General features: G+C 36.2%; 1 protein-coding gene across 1 annotated transcript in view; it reads left to right on the top strand.

The window, feature by feature from the left end:
* CNTN5 (contactin 5) overlaps positions 1-26,018 on the top strand; it is a 1,793,707-nt gene that overhangs the window by 1,702,524 nt on the left and 65,165 nt on the right. The window contains exon 18 of the mRNA XM_007494948.3: positions 10,206-10,355. Within this exon, the coding sequence (XP_007495010.2) occupies positions 10,206-10,355 (150 nt within the window). The remainder of the gene's footprint in view (positions 1-10,205; positions 10,356-26,018) is intronic.

Below are 26,018 nucleotides of genomic sequence, written 5' to 3'. Positions count from 1 at the left end.
AATGTTTTTTAAAGAAGAATTTAAATCCATTGTAATTTTTTTTCATGAAGACTCTCCTCAAACAAAGTTTCTCCTGTACAGATAAGAATAGAATATGAGTCTACAACAAATATACCTGAAGAAAGGATTTTGTTGATTTTTGACATCAAGTAAGGAACAAAACACAATTTGCATAAACTCATGAAAATTCACCACTGTTGTGGATGATTCCTGTTCAGGGTACAAATAGAGTCAGGGTTCTCTACTCAGTTCTTTAAATATTATTTGTAAATACCATTGTGTTCCTCATATAATACCCTTAATGGTGAATAGAGTTCTTAGTGAAATCTACACTAATTTGAAATAGGCAGATATAAGAATCTGCAATATTAAAATAAAATGAGTGAAAACCACATGGAGCCCAGATTAGGAAATGCAGTGAGATAAGCAGCTAAATAACTTAGTGTGTAAATATGCAGGTAACATATATTTGTTTGAGTTTTCTTTGACAGTATGGTTTGGGGGTAGTTTTGATTTTTGTTTTAGTTCAGTTCTATGATTTCATCAATATGGAAAATTTACAGATTTCAAGAATCCTGACCACATAATGCCTGTAAAGAATAGACATTTAATAACTATTTTATCTATTTAATGATAATTATCCTATCTACCTGTTGCTAGGAAACACCATACCATCCTTGGATTTTCCTCTCCAGCAGCCCCAAATTTAAGAGTTCTGTGATCCTTCTTTCTAGGCAGATCTAGCCTTTTGAAGGTGGGAGGTAGGAATACTTCTGAAATTGGGTGACTTCTGAAACTGAAGGAGGAACAAAGAATTCAATATTAGGGAGTAGCAGGCTTGGACTTTGCTCTCTATTATCATGAGTTATGCTGACAGTGAACATTTAGTACTGCCTCTCTTGTGACCTCAAGTTTGTTTTCATTCCAAGAGAATCCAAGGCTTCAGGATGGTACCATATGGTTGGATGCCTCCATACATCTCTGAGGTGAAAATGAGCCAATCAGAATAGCAAGAATTTATCTGGGGCACAAGAACTTATTCTTTTTTCCCTAGGGAAATCCAAGCCATCATAAGACTAAGCACCTATGTGTAACTCTAGTGAAAATGGGCATGCTAGAGTCAGGAAGATCCAAGCTCATGTTTAACTTCAGGGACTTATGCTGCCTAACTCTAGGCAAGTCACTTAGCTTCTATTTGTCTCAGTTTCCTCAACTGTAAAATGGAGATGATAATATCTACCTCACAGAGTGGTTGTGAGGACCAAATGAGATAGTATTTCTAAAAAAGTGCCTAGCCTAGTCCCTGACACATCAAAGGAGTTATATAAATGCTTATTCTCCCTTCTACCTGGGTAGACACCAGAAAGTTCAGAGTTGCTCCTTTAGTATCTTCAAGATTATTTGCCTTCTGAGATGAAGAAAAAAGCCTCAGCCCAAGAGTTTTGCATTGTAGTAGGACTAAAATCAGTGAGGAATCCACTCTGTCTGGCCCCAATATGGTAAGCCCTGAAGAGAAGTCATCAAGCTGCCCATGAGGGACAAACCAGCCTCAGCTAGAAATAAAGCTTATGGGCTGGCCCCACTTCCAACCTCAGAGAGATATGGAGGCTTAATTTTGACACAACGCTGCAGTCCAGGTTGTGTTACATCATGAGATGCTAGGTCACAGAGTTAAATTTTGATGGGTTTTGGCTTAGTAGAATCAGTTTAATTTTGGAGGCCATCTCTATCCTCCACTCCACCATGTTATTCTTTCTTTTGTTCCCAGATTCAGAGTTAACTCAAGGAAATATTAAAATATAATTTGACCATAATTTATATCCATGGAAACCTGTGGAGGGTCTTCAGCTCCCATTTGGTACTAAAGATGATAGTGCACATATTTGTTACCAGAATTTCAGAATTTCACCTTACAGAAAATGCAGAAAATATGAAAGACTTACAAGAGGCCATTTACAATGCAAAAACAAAAACAAAAGCCAAAAAAAAAAAACAACAACAACAACAACAACAACAAACACAAGTAAAAATATTTTCTAATAAACAAGTAATAAAATTCTCCTCTGTTGAGTTCCACCTTTCTTCAGGGCACTCTACAACCCATAATTAGTCAATCAATAAGCATTTATAAGCACGTTATTTTGTGAGCCAAAAACTGGTGATAAGTAGGCAAAAATGACAAAGAGTAAATGCTCCCATGGAGGTTATATTCTAGTGGGGGAAATGTGCATAGATAAGGATGTACAAAATGACTATAAGTTAGTTTGGGGACAGAAGACACCTAGCATCTAGGGAGTCCAGAAAGGTGATATTTGAACCAGCTCTTGGAGGGAACAGAGGATTACTGGAGTTGAAGGTGAGGAGGAAGAGAATTCTAGGTAGAGGAGACAGCCACTGAAGAGATGGAAATGTAGCATTGTTGGGGCAGGGGGAGTAATAATAGCAAGTAGGTCAGTATAGCTGAACTATAAAGAAAAGAAAGACTTTCAGGTGATTACAAATAGTTACTTTTTCAGCAAAAGAAATGTCAAATAATATCAGAGAAAGCCTGGATAGCAAATATCTTTAAGGACTGTAATTCTCTGTTTAACCCATGATATAGTATAACTGGCAAGGCAGATCTAAGAGAACATCTAGAATTGTTCCATAAAGATTTTGGAGGCAATAGGGAACCCCTGGAATTTATTTTGAATTGGGAAAATTGAGTGACATACTCAGATTTTCATATTAGAAAAAGTTATTTTAGTAACTGATTAGAGGGTGTATTGAGTAGGAAGATACCAGGTAGTGAAACCAATTAGGAAATTATTGCAATTTTATAATTTTATTGAGTCATTTTTCATTTATATCTAACTTTTCATGATCTCTTTTGGAATTCTTTTTAGAGATACTAGAGTAGCTTTTCATTTCTTTCTCCTGCTTATTTTATAGAAGAGCTAAATAGTGTAAAATGTCTTGCTCAGGATCACACAACTGGTTTCAAAGGCCATATTTGAACTCATAAAATATCATCTTCCCAACTTCAAGACTGATGCTCTATCCATTCTGTCACCACAATGCCCCAGTTATTGTCATAATCCAGGTGAAAAGTGATGAGGACCTGAATGAGAGTGGCAATTATGGGAATAGAGAAAGAAACATCTATGAGAGATGTTGGAGTCAACAATGTCACTAAGATTTCAAATCCATATAACTAAAGGATGGTGGTAGCATCAACAGTATTAAGAAAATTAGAAAAAAGATAGGTTTAGGAAGAGAGAAAATTAGTTCTGTTCTAGATATGTTTATTTTGAAATGTTTCTGGGACATCCAGTTTGTAATGTTCAATAAGACATTCGTGACCTTGGACTGGTTCTAAGGAGAGTGACTGGAGATATGTAAAAATGAGAGACAACTGCATATAGATGATGTTTAAAACCATGAAAGTTGATAAGCCAAATTGTAAAAGGTTAAAAAAGTAGAAGACTTTTGGGATGGAAGAAAGTAAAGCATTTATTAAGCACCTACTATGTATTAAACATTGTATTAAGAGCTTCAAATATTATCTGTATCTCATCACAACTCTATGAGATAGATAGCATTATATTATGATTCCCATTTTATAACTAAGGAAACTGAGGCCAACAGATGTGAAGTACCTTGCCAGAGGCCACACAGCTAGTAAGTACCTCAGACTGGATTTGAACTGAATTCTTCCTGACCCCAGATGCAACATTCTGTCGACTATACCAAACCTAACCTGATAGTTATTTTTAAAAAATCATAATATTCAGTATAATGGAACAAGTACATTTTAAATATTTTAATTCATTCTCAGACTACAAATTTTGTGCCAAAATTTGCAGTACTTAAGTATCCCCTCCATATCACAATTTCCCACATTGTAGCTTTGACACATAACAGACTGGCATAAGAAATTAAATGGTTATTTTGGAGAGGTTTTCCAGAAGCTGTGAACAACAAGTGAAGTCCAGCAGGTGACACAGAAAAAGTTTAGAAACTCAGGAATGCATAAAATATGTATATGGTATTGTATATGATCAGCATATTTTATCTTTTAACATCATGAATATGTACAATTTCTTTTTTTAAAGTTAAGTAAAAAGATAGTTTAGAAAAAAGAATGTAAAAGCCAGCAGATGACATACAAAGACTAGAAACAGATATCTTCAAAAGTTTAATAACTTATAAATGTGTATAAGGTACTATAAACATCCAATTTAAAAAATTAAAATCAGGTTTCTTTGGTATGAAAAGTGGGCCAAATTTTTTTATGTGAATTTATGTGCCACAATTCTAATTCATGTGGAAGGGATACCTATAATATATTAAAACTTCTATGATTGGATCTTGGAATTGCATTGACCATTTAACGAGGCATTGCCTGTCCCAGCCCCTGCCTGTTATTACACTTCCAACCAAATGCTTCCTTGAATTTAGAGTATAAATAAAACTTTGTGTCATCTCTTTTCATAAATATTTCAAGGATTGTTCATTGTCAATGGAGCCATTTTTTCATTACAAATAAAGAAAATGATCACCAGGGAACATCTCAAGCTCTCTTCAAACATGATAAATTGCCACTGATTCTGTCCCTAGGATAGTGAGCACCAGCACTTCCTGAAATGAATATGGAGTGTTATGGGCATTGATACCCTTGGGGTTTGAGAAGCATACCTTTTGCAAGCATGTAAGACTCCAAAACTTAGCTTAAAACAAAAAAGAGATTTATTAATTTAGAAAGTAATGTTGAGAGTGGCCAGGAGGATAGCAAGGTGGAACAGCAAGATGGGGAGCAGTTCCTGGGAGGACAGCATGAAAAGAAAGGCTGTTCCCCCATGGGGACAGAATGGATGGAGAGGCTATCCCCCAGACAACATCAATTCTGGGGTTTATATACTCTTTAGATGCTATGTGAATATTCTGATGCGAAAAACTACAAGCAATTTTTCAGTGCCCTCAAGACTGTCTATGGACCATTGAAACCCACCACCACTCCCTTGCTATCCTCTGATGGTGATACTCTCATAAAAGATAAAAAAGGCATCAGCAACAGGTGGAAAGAACACTTCAGTCAGCTTCTCAACCGACCTTCTTCAGTCGACCAAAGCTCCCTTGACCAGATCCCCCAAAACCGCTCCATTGAACAACTTGATGCCCCTCCTTCAATAGAGGAAGTCCAAAAAGCCATTAAACAAATGAGTGCAGGCAAGGCACCCGGTAAAGACGGGATCCCAACCAAGGTGTACAAGGCCTTAAATGGAAAGGTGCTCCAGGCATTCCACATAATGCTGACCAGCATATGGGAAGAGGAAGACATGCCCCCAGAACTCAGAGATGCCTCCATCGTATCCCTATACAAGAACAAAGGCTCATGAGCAGCCTGTGACAACTACAGAGGCATCTCACTACTCTCCACTGCCAGAAAGATCCTCGCCCGTGTTATACTCAACAGACTCCTGTCATCTGTTTCAGAGCAGAACCTGCCTGAATCACAATGTGGCTTCTGACCAGATTGCATCAACATGGTCTTCACAGTGATGCAAATACAGGAAAAATGCCTTGAGCAGAACCTGAGTCTCTACATTGTCTTCATAGACCTGACAAAGGCGTTCAACACAGTGAACAGGGACGCATTGTGGGTGATCCTCAGCAAGCTTGGTTGCCCAGCAAAATTCATCAAAGTGATTCAGCTCTTTCATGTCGACATGACAGGGGAAGTCCTATCTGGTGGAGAGACTTCTGATCGCTTCAACATCTCCAATGGTGTGAAACAAGGCTGTGTCCTCACTCCGGTACTATTCAACCTATTTTTCACCCAAGTATTACGACATGCTGTGATGGATCTAGACCTGGGCGTCTACATCAAATACCGACTGGATGGCTCACTATTTGACCTTCGCTGCCTGACTGCAAAAACAAAGACAACAAAGAGACTCATCCTGGAAGCTCTCTTTGCAGATGACTGTGCTCTCATGGCCCACCAAGAAAATCATCTCCAAACCATTGTGGACAGGTTCTCTACCACAACAAAACTGTTTGGCCTGACTATCAGCCTTAGCAAAACAGAGGTGCTGTTCCAACCCGCACCAGGGAGGCCAACTAACCAGCCGTGCATTACAATCGACGGCACACAGCTTTCTAATGTCAACACTTTCAAGTACCTGGGCAGCACCATCGCCAACGACGGGTCCCTAGACCACGAGATGAATGCCAGGATCCAAAAGGCCAGCCAGGCACTCAGGCAGCTGCGCTCCAAAGTCCTCCAACTCAGCAGTGTAAGCACTGCGACGAAGCTCAAAGTGTACAACGCAGTGGTCCTCAGCTCGCTCCTGTACGGTTGCGAGACATGGACACTGTACCGGAAGCACATGAAGCAGCTGGAGCAATTCCACCAACGATCCCTCCGGTCAATCATGAGGATCCGATGGCAGGACCGAATCACCAATCAGGAAGTTCTTGACAGAGCCAACTCCACCAGCATCGACGTCATGGTCCTCAAAACCCAGCTACGATGGTCTGGACACGTCATCCGCATGGACCCACAGCAAATACCAAGACAGGTGGTGGTGGTGGTAGTAGTCTCTCGGTAACCGAGGATGACTATTGTCTTTGTGCCTTTTCATCTATGGTGTATAGATGAGTGTGCACAAAGACACTTGTGCATGAGGGAGATTTAAGTGGAAAAGTCGGTGCACAAAGACAGTCCCACTCTCTTGGTGTTGGAAGCCTGGGTCCAGTGGCACAAAAAGTCATTACAAATGTAGACTTCCTCAGCTGCATTGGATGGCCGTGTTGTCCTTTGTGCTCCAACACGCCCTAAGCACTCCACAGTGCTTTGCTGCATCGCCATCTCAGCCGTTGAACCTTCTTATTGGTTTCTTCCGCCTGTTCCGCAGAAGCAGTCTTCACATGCTGGGTGAGCAAAGCCCTGGTTCACCAGGGGTCGATGACCCGGGGTGTGGCCACTGCCGCATGCTAGCAGCTACTGGGAGCCACAAGTGAGAGTTGGGTGTCAGGTGAGGGTTTAGAGGTTGAAGAGCTGCCCTAAGAGGGCACGACAAGCCCTCCATACCAGAGATACTACCCCTCCCTGAGCACCCCATACACCCCACCAAGACAGGTATTCTATGGTGAACTGTCAGCTGGACTCAGGAAACAAGGCCAACCAAAGAAAAGATTCAAGGATCAGCTAAAGTCCAACTTGAAGTGGGTTGGCATGACACCAAAGCAACTAGAACTCGCTGCCTCTGACAGAAGCAGCTGGCAAACCCACATTCACCATGCCGCCGCCACCTTTGAAGAGGAGCGACCTCGACGTCTTGCCGCTGCGCATGAACGCTGACACCAGGCCACAACCGCACCTCCCATAAAAACTGGCGTCCCAGGCCCCGTGTGCCACACACTGTGCGCCTCAGCCTTTGGACTTCAAAGCCACATGAGGGTACACGGTAAATGAAACTGCACAAAGACAATTGTCATTCTTGGTCATCGAGAGACTACTACTACTAGATGCTATGTCCTGGTGTGGAGTAACTTTGAGAGTGTTAGTCCCTTAGGCATTTGGTGGGGTGAGGTGGTCATCTGACTGGGGTCTGCCTGGAGGCATAAAGATTCATGTCTTTGTCCACCTTAAATCTAGAGGACAAAAGAGGGTAAACATCTCAGGATCCTGGGTGGGGTCATTGGGTGTTTCTAGGTTAAGAGTCACAAGGATGCAAGGGCAAAGGAGTTTCCCTGATAATAGTTGGCCTGGGTTTCTGGGGTACAGTGCCATGTCATGGAGGAATGATAAAATATTCCCATATAACAGATAATATGTCCAGTTAGGGGGGGAAATTATTTTTCTCTTATATCATCCCTCTCCTGTATAATAAACCTTTAGAAGTAAACAGACTCCTACCCCCTCTCCAGTTGAGCTCCATGGTTTTATTTCATAGATCACCATAGACAAAGAATGTATCACCTAAATGGCAAGCCCATTGATGAATATCTCTCTGCTTTTAGACAGTGTGATCCTTGCACATCAGACACAATCTTTGAAAGGAGCATATTCAAAGCCTTTGTCCCTTGGTGTAGGAGCTTCCAGAACTTGATGCCAGATTCCAGTGAGTTTTATAAAAAATATATAAATTCCAAGTCTGACTATAAAGTCCCTGTAAATTGAAAGGAACCTTCTAAACTGGAATTTTAAAAGGCATTTGCGATTCCTTTTGTAACTTGCATCAGGGACTATTTGAATGCAAAAATATGAGTAGTAGAATTCTTCTCTTTAGCAATTCAAGTAGGGAGATGTACTTGGAAGCTTGACTGAGCACATCCCATAGTTAAGGGGCAAACTTAAGGTATAAGTAAAAGCAGTCCCCTAGCAGTTACTGAGAATAGAATCATTTTTTCCCTGCTGAATGAGGTCTAAAAGTAACCATAGCAAATAGACATTTTAGCCTGCAGGCCACTCTCAACTAAGTCAAATTATTTTTCCCTTAGAAAAAGACATTTTCATTCATGTTACCCAGCAAGGAGAGTGAGCTGATTTCTTTGACAGGGTCTACCAGTTCAACTGTTTTGGCTGAAGTGATTTTTAGTGGCAAACCATTTGGATCATTTCTGGTTTGAATTTGTCAACGAGTTGCCTAGTCTTTAACTGAATCTTGACCATTCTATGATCTGTTTTGGCAACAGGTAGACTTAGCTTCTAACTAGTTGATAATTACCAAATGTCTCTAGGTATCTTTTCCTTAAGAAGCTGTGTCAGTGAAATATAGCCACTCCAGAATGCAGGGTTTTATATTTCTTTTAATCTCCTCCTGTTTCTTCCTGGGAACACAGCCTGCATGTTTTAAACAGAATTGTCCCCATAGTTACAGAAAGTATATCTTTGTAAGAAGAAAAATAATACATGGCTCTAAAGGCTTTAAAAAGATTTGTTTGGGAATAAAAGCTACATTATCTTTAATCTGCTCAGGATTTGTGTTTCAAATCAAAATCCTAATAAAAAAAGATGTTTGTCCCTTAATCTGCTCCACATTGCGTGCCATTTCATCAAAAGTTTTAATATCCTCCTCAAGCTTTCACAATTATTTCAAGACCTTATTCTTGATGTTCAGCTTAGGAAATCTAAGCTAGTTGGGGGTTTTTTAAAGGCCACCACAAACTGGAAACAAGAGGCCAAAGAGAGTATAAAACTGAGTACGAATCTATACTTTTTAATATGAACTTAAATGTCATGGCTAATAAATGAATGCTTCACCAAGATTCAGAAATTGATTTTACAATGCCAGTCACACTTAACCCTGAGCTAGAGTCAAATTACACCTTTCAGGGCACAGCTATATACATCCTGTGGGAAAAAAAGGAGGAAGACTGACCTCTTCTCATCCACCTCAAAGGTTTTCTGGAGAAATGCTTAGCTGCAACTATAGCAAGGAAAAAGATAATTCTTCTTCATTTATTAAGTCAGGCTTTACAAAGATCCACTTTATGTATTGTCAATGTGGAATCTAGAAACCGCCAACTTGTAGCCTAGTAAGATCTGATGAAGACCAAGTTTTAGGACTAGCTTACTATGCTATTAGGACTGCTAGGTGGCAGAGTACATAGAGAATAGGCTCTGGAATTAAGGAAGATCTTAGTTCAAATTTGGACTTAAACTCTAGTTGTATGATCCTGGGCAAGTCACTTAACCCTGTTAGCCTCAGTTTCCTCATCTGAAAAACGACCTAGTAAAGGAAATGGCAAATTTCTCCTGTATTTTTGTAAAGAAAACCCCAAATGGGGTCACAAAGATTTAGGCAACTAAAACAACTAAAAAACAACTAAAATATTAAGGGTAACAACTTACATCAATGGAAGGAAATACCTTCTCTCCCCAGTAAAGGCACATATCTTTTGAAATACTGAAGCAATATTTTACTGTTTTGAAAAATTACAAAATGATTTCTCCTAAGAACAAGATTCATGCATATGAATGAGTGTAAGTACCAACTGTTTTCAACTCTTTGGTAATGTATTCAGTTACTTATTTTCTGAAGGTTATATTTTCATTTCACTAATGAGGCTAGAGTTGAAGCCATGGTCATGTGTCATAAGACATTCTGTATTGACCTGTAGGTCTTGTTACTAGCTATGATCCATGATTGTCATTCATAAAAGCATATAAATTGCTCCAGGATTCCAAGTGGCTTGAAATTTGCTTCTTTTTTCAGTACCAGAAGTCATAACAGGGGACATGGAATCTGCCATGGCTGTGGACCTGAACCCATGGGTAGAATATGAATTCAGAGTGGTGGCAACTAACCCTATTGGGACAGGTGATCCAAGTACACCATCTCGAATGATCCGAACTAATGAAGCAGGTAAGAATCTTGAAAACTGGGATTCCTCATCTGGGGAAACTCTGGACAATTAAGAAACATCAGAAAAGTAAAAGACTCTGTTTATTAAATATATATAAAAATAAAGCTTTATTAAATTAGTCTGGAAAAGATTTTTTTAAATGTTCTTTTTACCTTGGGAATTTTTTTAAACAAACATTCATTGAATGCCTGTTGTGATATAAAAAGAAAAAAAGCAAATAATGTCTGCCTCAAGAAGCTGACATTCTACTATAATGCAGAAAGATATACTACATACCCAGAAAAATAAATAGGAAATATTTTGAAAAAGAGAAGAGCACTAACCACTGTGGGGTTTGGGAAAGGCTTGACCCCTTGAGGAACTAACATTTGAAATGAATGGCAAAGGAAAATATTATTTCAGAATCAGAAGGGAAGGGAAACCTACCACATGTGGCTTAAAAGTAATATGAGTGTATAGAGTTCAGAAATGGAATCAAATTTGGAGAAATATAGCTGAATATAAAGGGAAGTGATGTGAACCAAGGAGAGGCAGGTTGCAGCCAGATTGTGGGGATTCTTAAATAGAAGGCTCCAGGGATCGTATTTTGTTCTAATACCAATATGGAGCCATTAAAGGCAAGGTAGCCACATGTTGAGACACATGTCTTTTAGCTGCTCTGTAGAAGATTAGTTATGACCTATATGAATTATAGTTATCAAACAAGAAATCCCATGGGTCACATGAGACCCACAACAATCATAAGTGCCCTGAAACCATATTAAAATATAATTTGCAAAATATTTAACTTCATAATAAAAATCCACTGGACACAGATAACTAACATTTTAAAACTTAAGTCAATAGATGGTCCACAGGAATCCTTATGCATGAATGAAGGGCCACTATTTCTATCTGAGTGGGATACCATTGATCTATAGCACTGATTGGAAAACCCCAAATCTCTGAGATCACAGCTCTATTTGAATATTTAAGAAATTGGACAATGAACTGGAAAAGAAAGAAACTGAATGTTAGGAGATAAATGATATGAATTATAATAGTCCAGATTGGAAATTCAAAAAGTGTTTTCTAAGTGTTTGATTGAGAAAATATTGTTTTTAGTTATAGTGGAAAGCACAGAAACTAAGAGAAACAATCAGAATTAATATGAAATAGAATTACAACTTAATTCACCATTTATAAAGTGCTTATTTGGTGCTAACCAGTGTTGCTAAGTGCCAGGCAAGGTACAAAGTTTAGATAAAGTCCTATTAGTGCCATCATGGTGATTATAGTCTAGGAAGAGAAGAGGACACCTACAAAAATAAGTATAATAGAAAATAAAATTGGATACTCTTACCAAAGTGGTACTCTAATGCTTACCAAGGCATTAGAATGACAAAAGGTTTTCAAAAGCTGGGTAGACTATTAGAACATAAGCTCAGGCAGGTCTTGCCAAGTTAGCAAATCTTTGTATAAACATGTATAAACATATAGAGAGATGCTGGGTTTTATATTAGAAGAGGATATGTCATTTTGCATGTTATAGTTGAAAGTGGATTGCACTTGGATTCATGAGACCAGAACTAACTCCAGTATTTACTGTGTTACTTTGGGCAATTCATTTAATATCTTCTTGCTTCAGTTTCCTCCTCTGAAAAATTAGAGCAATCATCTATTTATTACCTACTTTACAAAGTTGATGGGATACTTTGCAAACCCTAAACCTCTATTAAAAAGTGAAGTATTTATTTAAAAAAAAAAAAGTGAGATATTTAGGGAAGCCAGGTGGCTCAATGAATAGGGAACAAGGCCTGGAGATGGGATGTCCTGGGTTCAAATCTGTCCTCAGATACTTGCTAGCTATGTGATCCTGGGCAATTCATTTAATCACCATTTTCTAGACCTTGCCATCCTTCTGTCTTAGAACAGTATTGATTCTAGGATGGAAGATAAGAATTTTTAAAAAAAGAAAAAGTGAATTATCATTCTTTTTACTTGAGAATCTTCTATATACATATGATGTTTGAAGTCATTTGAGTACATAAACTTGGCAGATCAGAAAGTGTATAGAAAAAAGCTACAGAAAAGGGAAGGAAAACATTGACTATATCTCACAGTGAGAAGATTATCTTGAAATTCCTCAAGGGCAAGAAGAATGCAATGATCTATTTTTTGCCTTGCTAAATTCTGAAAGTGATCCATATTCATAGTAATCTCCAGGAACTAGCATCTGTTTATAGAGAACACATCATATGAGATTAAGTTCATTTATTTTTAGTTCAATTACTAGTCCTTTTCCCTGATACTTCACATGGCAATTGGTTTTACAACTTTCTAATGCAGTTTTCAAGTGATATTTTATAATGTGTTTGTATTGTGTTTGTTGTCCTCTCCTCCTAATATGTAATGAGATCCATGATAGTAGGGATTGTGTCCAATGCAAAAGTTTAGCTCCCCAAAGATCCAATTCTTTATTTTACACAAAGCAGATGATCAATAAATTTTAAATGGAAGAATCATTGATCAATGATAAAATATAAACATAGAAAAGGCTCTTGATATTCTTACATACAAAATGAAGAAATACAGCCTAAAGGAAGACAAAGTTTAAGTGGATTCATAACTGACTGAATAATCTAATGCAAAGAATGTTGAATAGAATTTTGAATGGTAGGATATCTCTAAGGGCTAATTCCCCCCTGACATTGCACATTTTAATCAAACTCATGGATGAAGACATGGATACTAACCAATTTTGAAGGGAATCTATGAGATGACATATCACTAAAAAGGAAGTTTAGAAAGAGGGAGGGTTTTGAGAAAAAATGAATATTGGATTGTTGAGTTCCAGATGTCTACAAGACATCCAAAATAGACAGTTGGATATGTGAGATTATAGGTCAGCATAGAGGTTAGAACTGAATGAGCAAATCTGAGAATCAGCATCAGTAGATCATTGAATCAATGGAAGCTCATAAAATCACTGAGAGCCTTTATGAAAGAGCAGGACACCCATCTTAAGCAGGCATGACTTGGGCCAGTCAGACAAATAGAAGGAGAAACAGGATAAAGCAGTGCCATGGAATCCAATAGATAGTATCAAGAAGAGGATGATCAACAATGCCAAAGTCTGCAGAAAGATCCAGAAGAATCAGGACTGATAAAAGACCATTTGATTTGGCAATTAAAAGATCTCTGCTTTAAAACAGGAAATTTTGACTTAATAATGAGGTTGAAAGATTAACTACAGAAAATTAAGAAGAGAGGGAAAAAAAGACAGTAAATGGAAACATCAATTTTGGATGGCTTTCTCCAGGAATTTAGCCCAAATACTGGATGGATGTATTTTCAAGTTAAGAGTTTTTTGAGAATGGGTATGTTTGTGGGCAATGGAGAAACAATTGATAGACAAAGAGAGATTGGAGATAAGTAAGATTGGGAATTATAGAGGGGGTAATCTGCTGCAGAAGATGGGATGGAACAAGATACTTGTGCATATAAAGTGATTTCACTTGGAGACTCAAGAACAAGGGTCACCTTTGAATGTGAGGAAGAAATAAAGGTGAAAATAGTGGAAGAAAATATCTGAGTGATGTGAAATGATGAAGAGATAAGAAAAAGCTCTTGGTGAATGGTCTCATTCTTTTCAGTGAAATATGAAGCAAATTTCTCAACTGAGAGGGTAAGAGGAATAATGTAAATCTGAAAAGAGATGAAAAGAATTGGATAAGCCACCATGGTGAGTGGGATAATGAAGTAATTAGGAAAGTTAAAAAAAAAGAAAGAAAGAAAAAAAAAGATTGCCTTACCATTGTGAGGCCTCCATTAAGATTATGCAAGAAATTTATAGTGGACCCAATTGTCATGATTTTGAGGGGTAATTTTTCCGGCTATGTTTAGTAGTACAATAATAGGAGCAAATAGTAGAAACATCCAAAACTGAGGCTTGAGAGAGCAAGATCAGTCATAAGATGGGAGAGGAAGGGGGAAGCACAGAAGAGCAAAGGACAAAATAGGTATTCCGAGGGGCAAATTTTAACCTTCTCACAATTACGGTTACCCCAAAATAAAATGAATGGTATATTTTGTAAAGTTTCAAGTTCCTCATCACTAGATATTCAAGCAGAGGCTAGAGGATCAATTGTAGAAGAATTAAGGGAAATATCTGTGTATCAAAGATAGGACTGTACACCATAGTCTCTGAAGACTTTCCCAATTCTCTGTCTACTGTTTGTTGTTTTTTTTTGTTTTGTTTTGTTTTGTTTTTGCTACTATACATTGCCTAAGACAGTTGAATTACCAAAAAGAATTTGGATAATCAAGATAAGTGAAAATTAAAATAGTCTGGATACATTGAAACAAAAACCTTTCTGTCTTTGTCATTTACCCATTAAAAATTGTTTTTCTCCCAAGGCTTTTCTTTTTTACTTTTCCAGCATGCAAATTTTAAATTAAACATTAATTGCCTGGTTGGGTTTTCATGCTTTCATAAAATCAGCCATGCTTTCATTGTGTACAGGTGTTCATTAATTAAGTACATAATAGGTTAGTCATTTCTCATTTTATTTACCTGCTATGCAGATATCGAAGTGACTGGTAATCATAATGTGATGTTCATATCCTTTTTTTAAAAGCACCCCCTGATTTTGCATATTGTTAATTGTGTTTCAACAAAGCCAAAGATTACTGCTTAATTTGAGAGTTCTCTATATAAATATTCATTTCTAAAACAAACAATCCATTTTGGTTGAGTAATCCTTTTGACTTTTTTTATAATATAATCTCCACAGTTTTATTAAAGAACACTTTTTAAAGGTTTAGTAAAAACCTTTTCCCTTCTACAGACAAAATTATAGTCAGGCCATTTGATGGTTATTAATACACAAAAAATAACTGCATTTTAGAAGATTTTTTTCCTTCTTTTCTGCAGGTTTACCTCAAGCAAATAATGCCTGTCTTTTTTTACTATGAGCTCTATCCTTGCATATTTCAAGCCCTTTTAATCTTGCTTAAGAAAGCAAGGAAATCACATTAAAAAATGCATGAATGGCTGTCATTTGAAAGAGAATTAAGGGCAGCTATTACTTCCAGCATATTTTCCAGTTTGGGGTACCACATTTTGGGCTGCAACTGCTAATGCTCTTGAACCCCATGTTCTATTTGGCCTCCATTTTATCAGGAAGCATGAATTAAAAAGAACATTGATAGCTTTAGAATTCTTATCAAATGGGAAGCTGTACCTTATATAGAAATCTCTCATAAATAAGCAACCAGCATTCTAAAAGATGAATTGTTCTAATCAACCAACTTTATTCTGAGATTTAATTAAGGAGACTACAAGAGGAAAAAGTCAAAGATGCTTTGTTTTTTAATTTGAATCTTAGTCATGAAAAGTCAAGGTTGTATGCAATGGTAAGTACCTTAGATCAAGGATATCAAATCAAATTCTGGCCCTCATACTATCTTTAACCACTATGACCTGTAAGGGGGAAAAAGAGGTTATTTTATAAAAAAATTGGACTGGACTGGAATATTTAAGAATAGGGTTGCCAGGAATTTAATTTATTCCAAAGAGATTTATTTACAGTTTATTTACAAAATATAGAAAGTGTGAAGTAAGAAAATCAGAGAGAGGATAGGGTAATATATCTAGCCTAAGCACTAAGTAATTTACTCCCCACTCCTGGCTCAACCTGGGCAGGGAGATAGTCCTTAGCCGGAGAGGCCTCAGCAAAGCTGAGGACCTGGGGATGTCTCTCTAAAGAGGTAGGTCCCTCCTGAGGCTAGTCTCTTTAGAAAATCCAGAAAAGGAGTCAGCTTTTTTCACTCACCACGTGTCAGTCCAAAGAAGTGATTCAAGGACAATCTCACCAGGTGTTAGATTTAAAATAGTTTTGAGTGTTAAATAGTTGTAGATAAGAGAGTGGGAGCCATAAACTGTGATAATTAAAATGTTTGGGAGCAAGGGAAATATATATATATATATATATCAATTATGACCGCTGAAATATGTTTTCTACTGTGTCTTGGTTTTATATAAATATAAGATGGTCGCCAGGGAATATATTCCCAATTTATGAATATGCCCAAGCCAACTGGGTTTTATAGAGAAATTTAATTTATAATACTCTGATTAATCAATAGAAAAAGAGAGAAAGTAAGAAAGGAATAAGAATGAATAAATCAGTCAGTTGGTTTTATCACTCACCCAAGATCTCTCTAGGTAAGGCTTCTCATGCCAACCTCAGGCTCCACCTTCAAGAAAGCCTCCTTTCAAGAAATGTTTCCAGAGAATTCTCCTCCTTCAGAGCCAGCCTTCTCTCCTGGTCCTCCCACAGAGCAACCTCCTCAGTCCTCCTTCAGAGCCACCTTGCTCAGAGCAAAACCTCCTCCTCTCAGAGAAAAAAAAAAACTCTCCTCCCCCTGTCCTCAGACCCCACTATCTTTAAGGAAACCATCTAAGTTCCCTACCCTCAGTTCTCACATCTACCAATCATTGTCGATGTCTCCCCTGTGCCAATGGTGGCTCTAGCTTAACCCAGTACCACCCACAGGTCTGTGGCTTTGCACATGTCTGTTGAAGGTCATATTCTCAAATAATTAAATCTTGATCCTTTGCTGCAGCCCTTCCTAAATCCTGTTACTCTGAGTAGGGTGGAGATTGGAAGTTCCAAGACCTGGTTCTGTCATTCCAAGTATCTCTATTGTATCAATTCTAAAATCAATCATGACTCAAAGAACTTCCTGTTCTATGCTTAAGTATAGGTCAAAGCCCTTTCCATTGTTTAGCAAAAGGTTTCTGTCCTAAAGTAGTCTTAAGTAGGGAGGAGAAGGATCCTCCCATGCCAAGGGGTTTCACATTCCAATAGAGTTCTTACTATCAGTAGGAAATTTTTTCCAGTATGAGATTTCCCAATGGGGAAATTTCCAACATTCATAAGTCTAAGAAATTTTAAGGTTTACACAGGAACAGGGTTTCAGGTTCAGTTAGCAAATTCTTCACCAGCCTCCAACTCAAACTCAGAATGCCAGAAGAAGCTAAAGTCCAAGTTGAACTCTGATGATTCTCCCACCTATCTGAGATGATTCTCCTCCACAGGAAGTTGTAACTCCCTTTTAAAGACACTTTCTTTTGCGTCACTTCCTGTGCCGTCCCCCAATTTTTTTGTCTACCAATTACTGTTGAGGCTTTGTGTTAGCACTGCCCAGGGGGCAGTCAATTTGATTCTGATTCGTTACCATATAGGTCACAGACTTCTCCCACTTAATGATTAAGTGGAATGTTTACACATTTTGTGATTAAATCTAAAAATGGGCAAGGGAATTAATGTAATTTTCACAATCAGGGGAGAGTTAAATTTAATCTTCACAGACCTTAGGCAAAACTCCCAAACTCTCTATTCCTTAATTTATAAGTAATAATATTCTCTGAATAATGCTATAAAACTAGGAGTCAAAGAATGCCACAGTCTTTGAAGAATGAAAGTTGAGGGTCAAAGGGGAGACATATGGTAGATGTATCATCAGATTAGAGATATTGATTGAATCATAGATCTACTGACATATCAAAGTTTTGAAGACTTCTGACAGGATCTGGCCACCAGTGTATCCCCATAACCATAGTTGTGTTATTTAAGTCAAAATGCTGCCATTTCATTTCAGTCTTTACAAATAGACTGAACCAAAAATAGAAGATGAATAATTTGGGAGATGAAATAACACAGAAGAATTTTGGGGAAATTTCTTTGTATTTACAAAGACTTGTCAGTCATAAGTAAAATACATGTTAACTAAATTTTCTCTTGTAGTTCTAAAAAAGACACTTATCACAAATAGCTCAAGCTGTAATGGGAGACTATCCTCCACACAGCATTTATTTCATGTCAGAATCAAGTAGAAGATATCACTTAGCTAAAATGGTTTAAGCATTGTTTTGCCGAGATCATGTAATCATAAGAACTCTTCCGTAAGTTTCTTTTTTTAATCTCTTCACTTCTGTCTTACAATTGATACTATCAATTGCAAAGCAGAAAAGCTATAAAGTTTAGGCAATTGGGAGTAAGTAATTTGCCCTAGGCCACACATATAGGAAGTATCTGAGGCCAGAGTTGCACCCAGGACCTCTGATTTCCAGACTTGACTCTATCCACTGAACTACTTAGCCGCCCCTCCTCCTTAAGTTTTTCTGAAATTATGAATATGAAAATTTAGTGTATTCTGTTGGAGTAACTGGAAAAGGGTAAAATAAATTGGAAATTAAATAAATATGTTTGATTTTTTCAGCAAGACAAGTAAACAATTTATTAAAATAAATAAAATAAAATAATTGTTGTTATATTTACAGAAGAGAAAATAATAAATAATAAACTTCAGAGGCAAATACTCATTTATTAGGAAGAATTGAGTAGTCTATAGAAACCCTGAAGTACTTTAGTAAAAATCAGTTTGGTATAATGAATACTGTTCTGGATTTATAGCAAGAAACACTTAAGATATAATTCTCACTTCTAGCACTTAGCTCCTGTGTTATCATAGGCAAGTCACTTAATATCTCTGAACCTCAATTTTCTTATCTATAAAAGGAGAATAAAATTTACAGTGCCTTTCTTATGGAGTTATTTGGATTCCCAGGGTTGAACTCAGGGTCTAACATATAATAAGCATTAAATAAATATTTCATTGATTTCTGAGGCTTAATCAGGACTAGATTTGAAATTATATTGAAAACTTATTAATAATAAAACTGCCTTGGCACATATCTTTTGTAACTTCTATTGGAGATTTATAAGCAGAGATGGAATAATTATTGCAGATATTAATTACAACAAAATATTATTTGACTGCAAGGTATGGCCAGCTTTGAATGAGAGTTCTAATTTTCTTCAGGGCCTTTAAGAACAAAGAATAAGTACCAGATCTGAATTTGAAAAGAACCAGTAAATGGAGAAGGGTTAGGAGGAAGGTTTAGGTCTTATGAGTGTCTTAAGTCCGACTTGGACTTTTCTTGTAATTCTTTATTTTCATTTCAGTCTCTTTGTTAATTAAATGCTATCTCTACTCCATTTCCTCCTTCTTTCTTCTCTCTACCATGTTGTCTTAACCATCACCAAATAAAGGCATCATTTAAGAAATTCAGAATTTGAACAAGAGCAGAGAAACATATACAAAGTAACTTTTGTCCAATGTCTTCTATAAAATATACAAACAATTGTCTGCCAAAGGAAGAAAGTAATACTTCTAATTTACATTAGAAGCACATAAATTCAAAGTTGGATGTCACCCTAGAAAATCATTTAATGTAATCTTAAAAAGGATAGATGAACACTCAAATTAATTATGCAATTTAACCAAGAACCTACAAGAAATAAGATTAGACCATAAGTTTTTTCCCCTTTTTTAGTTCTGTAATATTTTATTTTTCCCAATTACATATAAAAACAATTTTTACATTTGTTTTCTAAAATTTCAAGTTCCAAATTCTCTCTCTCCTTCCTTCTCTTCCCCTTCCCAGAGACAGAAATTTGATATGGGTTATATCACATGATAGCATGTGATATCATGCAAAACATATGTCCAAATATGACCCCAAGTTTTCATATTGCTCATAATTTCTCATTTTGCCACACTACACCACTGCTTATTAGTAATTTCTTAGTAGTTCATTTATGACTCATTCTCAAGATTTATTCTACATATGGCAACATGACTTTTCATACTGTTTATCTTCACATAGGCAAACATTTTTTTTAATTCAGTTTTATAGTCCCCTCCCCCAGTTCCCACCCTCAAATTATGTAAGCACACTTTCAGTTCCATTTTCCAATATTTGTCACTTCTCCAAATTGGTCACTGGTTTACTGAAAATCTCCTAAATTACTTTGCCTTTCCCAGGCCTCTAAATAAAGCTATATTATTTAATGAACCATGGTAAACATCTACTGAAGCAGAAATTTGGAATGATTTTTGAAGGGAGACAGTTTGATAGATGGGTTCCTCCTGCCTCCTTTTGTTTAATTGAATCCTAATTTAGTTATTTAATATTTGGTTAGCGGATGGGCTTTCGTTACAGCTATTATTCCAATAAGGAACTCTGTGACATTCTGGCAGGTTTAAACTGTGGCCATTTGCTACAATTTGGTCACTTCTGGCTTTTACACAGATGTTCTCTGCCCACAATTTGAAGCCCGCCAATACTCCACGTTTCACCAAGCCAGAAGTTGCAGCGGAGCAGCCAGGCGTTTGCAGCCTGGGGGCAGGGTATCCGTTACATTACTATTCATGGAGGAGCATGACTAGAAAAGAAATTGAGAAGAATCAGAGTTTAACCTGCTAATCATGCATGCAAACTTGATTCTGTGAGTTAATAAGCTCATGACATTTATCAGTAGCAGCTCACAGAGTATATGAGAACAAAAAAATCTAGCTGCTTAATTCTGAATCAGGTCTTCCTTACATTATGCTGAAAAATATGTCCAATTGAAAAGAGCAGTTACTTTGACTGAAAGTGAGTTTCTATGAACTTGATTGGGGAAAAAAAGCTATTAGCCATTAAATTGGTTTCATTAAGTTTATGCTACCAACAAGAGCCATCTAACTCATAGAATGTTGGAGTTAGAATGGACTTGAGAGAAAATCAAGTCCCATTCCCTCATATCGAGTCCAATTTTTCATTAATAAATATGAGAGTTATTAAATAACTAATATATCTGAAATCAAGGCAATAGCAATTAGAAGGGAAGTGGAAGAATGAGTATTACTGTGAATGACCCTGCTGCATTGTATTCAGAATAATCTAGAGGAAAAATACAATTGAAAAAAATCAGAGAAAAGGGGTCTTTCACTTAGGAAGACATTGAACTCATTGCCCTTCCTCAGACATGGCTCTACCCCAATTGCAGATTCATTCAGGTAGTGACAATTCTTCTGCTTGCTAGGTTTAGGCCCAGACAGGGAACTATCTTCTTCATTGGCCAATCTAGTTCTTTCACAAGGACTTTGAACCCTAGTCTCTGAACAATCAGGATTATTCATTCCATTAGAGCTCTGTTTTTTTTTTCTTGGAGATAATAATATCTATAATACTTCATTGTTAAGTGCCATTAACATCCTGGGGGTTCTTAACTGGAGAGCCATGAATGTATTTTAAAAAATATTATAATATTTGTGTTTCAACACAATTTCTTTTCTAATGCTAAGTAATTTATCTTATGCAGTTAAAATATTCTGAGAAGAGGTCCGGAAGTTTCCCCAAACTGCCAAAGGGATCTGTGACATGAAAAGAGTTAAGAACTCCTACTCCAATAGAAGTAAAAACATTTCTCTGTGTTTGGTGTACTCAAAAAATCACATGCATTTTTGCAAGTAATTAATAGTCATTCATCCAGGTAGATCATATGTAAGAGTGAATTTATTGTTCATGAGCATATCAATATCATTTAAAAATGATATGCTGTGATATAAAGTCAATGCTGAAGTGTAAAATTGCTTGAGTAGATTCAGAGCCTGGAAAATGATTATTTTTAATAGTTTTCTTCATTTAACAGTCCTTCATTTGAAAATGTTCCCTTTCAGTTGTACATTCTGTGGTTTCATGCACCGGAGAAGAAATTTATTCCTTTGACACATTTATTCTTTTAATAGTTATTCATTTGAAAAAGTTTCATTGTGTAACTATATATTTTACAGTTTGCTAAAGAGATTCACTCCTTTGACAGGTTTATTTTTTTAACATTTATTCATTTAAGTAGGTTCTCACTCCATGATGCTGTTAGTAAGACTTCTCATAACAAGCGAATAATGGCCTCAACCTCTGGCTTCATTGGGGCCCCCCAGTCAAAAAGCCTCCATTTATAAGAGCAGAGATGGGTAGCCCATGCTAAGTAGCACAACCGAGAATAAGCTATATATGATTTTTAAATTAGTCATTATTGAATATACATAAAGAGTCCAGCATGACTAAAAATAACTGAATGAACAGATGTACTGCTTAGTGGCATGATGGATAGAGTACTAGCCCTCTAGTCAAGAGGATCTGAATTCAAAGCTTATCTCAGCTACTTAGTAAATGTGTGACCCTGGGTAAGTCACTTAACCTTGTTTGCTCATCTGTACAATGGGCTAGAGAAGGAAATGGCAAATCACTACGATATATTTGCCACAAAAAGAAATAAAATAGGGTCACAAAGAGTTGACCTTAACTGAAACAAATGAACCACAACATGATATACTATGGATTAAATTTCTTAGAATTATTGCATTCTAATTTCCACTACAAAAATCAAATTCAATATTAATAAATGTTCATTCTCTAATGAAGGCCCTTCAAATCATCACATATTTACTTACTTGGCCTTTTGATCATAAGGGCCTTAGAGAACAAGGAGACATTTAAACTGTCAGTTGAATTAAATGTAATTGAATTGACCGTCCCTTAGCAAAAAGTTCATGAATGCCCATGATCATCTGGATGAAACGTATAGCTACTCCATCCCAACCTCCAACTCTCACTTGAATGGAACTCCCACTCCATTATTCTGAGGATCCACACATAATTTGTGTGAAACCTCCCTCTACTGACATATACTGTAAAATAGAGGCAGGGAAGATATTTTAATGAATTAATGTGGCCAAAAATATATTCTTCATCCATTCATCAACACTCTTAAGATAAATATCTCTGTATTAAGGTAGATTAGGCCTCAGCTGACAATCACATTGTCCATTGCTATATCCAAATTCAGTCACTTCCCTGCTTATTCTCACTGGCACAACATTTGAGAAGCCTACATCTTTCCATGATGGGATGGGGCATAAGTGGAGGTGATTATTCAGATAATATTGTATTATTTTGTACATGCAACAAGCCAGGACAGAATAGCTCCTGGTGTATGCTTTAATATGTTGGTCAATAAGTTAAACATTTATTAAGTACCATCTGCCTAGTACCCCCAAATTACAAGAATCTCTGACTTCAAAAAGAATATATTATATCAGATAAGTCCTAGGCAGGTATATATGGCACATAAAGGTTAAAGGACTCACCAAAGGTAAACTACTACTAAGGTATAAGAGTTCAGTTTTTCCTGAGTCCAAACCCAGGATTTCACTTTACCATATTAACTTTATGTAGAGGCATATAAGTAAGTAAATCATGTAGAAAGAAATGTTGGTGATCCTGTACAAGGGAAAAAATAAATCAGCTAAAGTCAATAATTTATTTTAACTTTTTATGTGGTTTATAGTTATGCTTTTATATAAATGAATCACATTCATGAAAATATTGTTCTTTTTCTAGTGTTATAGTATTCTAAGACATCATTTAATTGTTTACTATCTAAACTATATAACTCTAACATTGTTAGTCTTTAATAACTCCTTCCTCGTGTTCTTGTACCTTTATGCAATTTCTACAAAAAGTAACATTATGTTCATTTTTCCACATTATAACTATAAGGCAGATGCTGTTCTGTTTTGATTTTTCAGAACTCTACAAAGCTGGTCCCTTAAATAATATCCCCTGATAATATACAATGGTCTATATCATACTTTTCATTCTCAAATTCTCTGTAAGAGAGGTCAGTTTCACATAATTATGTGTAATTACTGCCACCTCTCCCAATGCCCTAGTAATTCTATAGCTCCCTGGTTTCCATTTAATCTGTGAACTTGTTGGGAATACAGTCTTTTTCCTTGTTTTATATCCCCAGCATTTAGCACAATTCCTGGCACAAAGTAATCACAAAGTAATTGCTTTTAACATCTCTCTCTCTCTCTCTCTCTCTCTCTCTCTCTCTCTCTCTCTCTCTCTATATATATATATATATATATATATATATATATATATATATATATATATATACACACACACACACACACACACATACACACATATATAGCCCCCCTATGAAGAGGTATTACAACAAATGACCTTCCCTCTGATTGTCTATTTGGCCAATGTTTTAAATGAAAGATATTCAAATCCAATCTTTTACTCCATGTACATTAGTCAATTAAACAGTTTACTTTCTTTCATCAACCTGAAATATTTTATTCCTCCAAAATTCACTTTGCTAAGCTTTGAAAATACAAATATGTAAAAGAAAGACAACCAATCTAGTACAAAAAAAATTTAAATAGGAGGGAAGGAAGGAGGAGGTGAGGAGTAGGTACCCAGCAATGGCAAGGGTGGAACATTGGAATGGCCAAAGAAGTCCAAAAGGAGTGCAGCTAAGTGGGAAATATGGAGACATCTGAGAACACTAGATTGTGAGAGCAAAGACAAAAGACTGATTTATGAAATTGATTAAATAAAAGGGAAAAAACACTGAGAAAAATTAACGTCAGTCTCTTAGTGTATCCTCTATAGAGGCTCCCCTTATCACCACAGAAGAGATCTTTTTTTGTTTTTCCCTTCCAATTCTATGCATATCCATATCCATGTTCCAATTGGATTAACCAAATTTATTTGTCCATACACGATAAGGAATTGGACCACCTTGATTTATACTTATACATATTCTTTATGTCTTTTTTTAGTCTTTTATTGCCCACTTACCATTATTAACATGCTACAACACATGAATTAATATATTCTCCATATTTTCAACTCATTCTTCAAGATTAAGGTAAACCAGAGAAATTTTGTCAGATATTTAATCCTTTCCTTCCTAAAATGTTTATAAAAACTATTGTTTTTTTACTAAACTTTCATTATAGGTAGGACAAAATTTTAAAAAATCAAATTTTGCCTCATGTTTTACTAGTAATGACTAAATGCTACTTAAAATCTAAATAAGGAAAGCACAATTAGCAGATTTAGAAATTATAATTCTATTTGCAATTCTATTTTAAGGGTAATTATTTGCTTGTTTAAAGCATAACCCCTTGATTAGAGATTTTAACAGATAAATTTATGATAAGCCTAATTCTTTGGGTAAAATGTAAAATTTCTAGGAAATTTAAAAAAAACATTTTATTTTATTACAGGTTCTAATTAAGGCACAAACTTTTACTTAAGCAAGTGCATTGGGAGATGTTGGTATGAATATGAACACTGTAAAAATTATCCCTCTTTAACTATGACATGTTTAACAGTATGTTTTGAACATGAATATTTAGATTTAATTAAATGAATTGCAATTGCCTACAAAAAATAGATTTTAAATTGAACATTCTGTTTTCATTTTCACTAGAAGTCTATTGATTGATTTTTCAATCATAAAGTCTCACCATGTTGGTGTTGGCTGACAAGAGGGATATACAACTTTTCTAAAATTCAAAGTTATACAGAGGTTGTCACTTCAAATATTTCCTACGCTGATAAAATTCAGATGTATATATATACACACATATATGTGTTTATACACATATGTATATATACATATATGTATATTTATGAATTGTCTACATACACATATATGCCTATAGGTATATTGGTGTTTATATACACATATATCTTAAATTTTCTTTAGTGAGGACATGAAAAAATACAGTACAAATATGCTAAGTAGAAAACTAAATATTCCAATATAGTTCCATAGGATATCTTAAAAGCCCTTCTATAAATATAATTTTGAAAATATTTAATCTAACAGAAGTTGAAAGCATGTCTATATCATGTCTCTTAAAATTAGACATGTAGGCGGCACAATGGACAGAATGCTGGGACTGTCTCAGCC

Source organism: Monodelphis domestica, chromosome 4 (genome assembly GCF_027887165.1).
Source record: "Monodelphis domestica isolate mMonDom1 chromosome 4, mMonDom1.pri, whole genome shotgun sequence".
NCBI classification, from domain to species: Eukaryota; Metazoa; Chordata; class Mammalia; order Didelphimorphia; family Didelphidae; genus Monodelphis; species Monodelphis domestica.
This window is presented reverse-complemented; position numbering and strand designations above follow the sequence as displayed.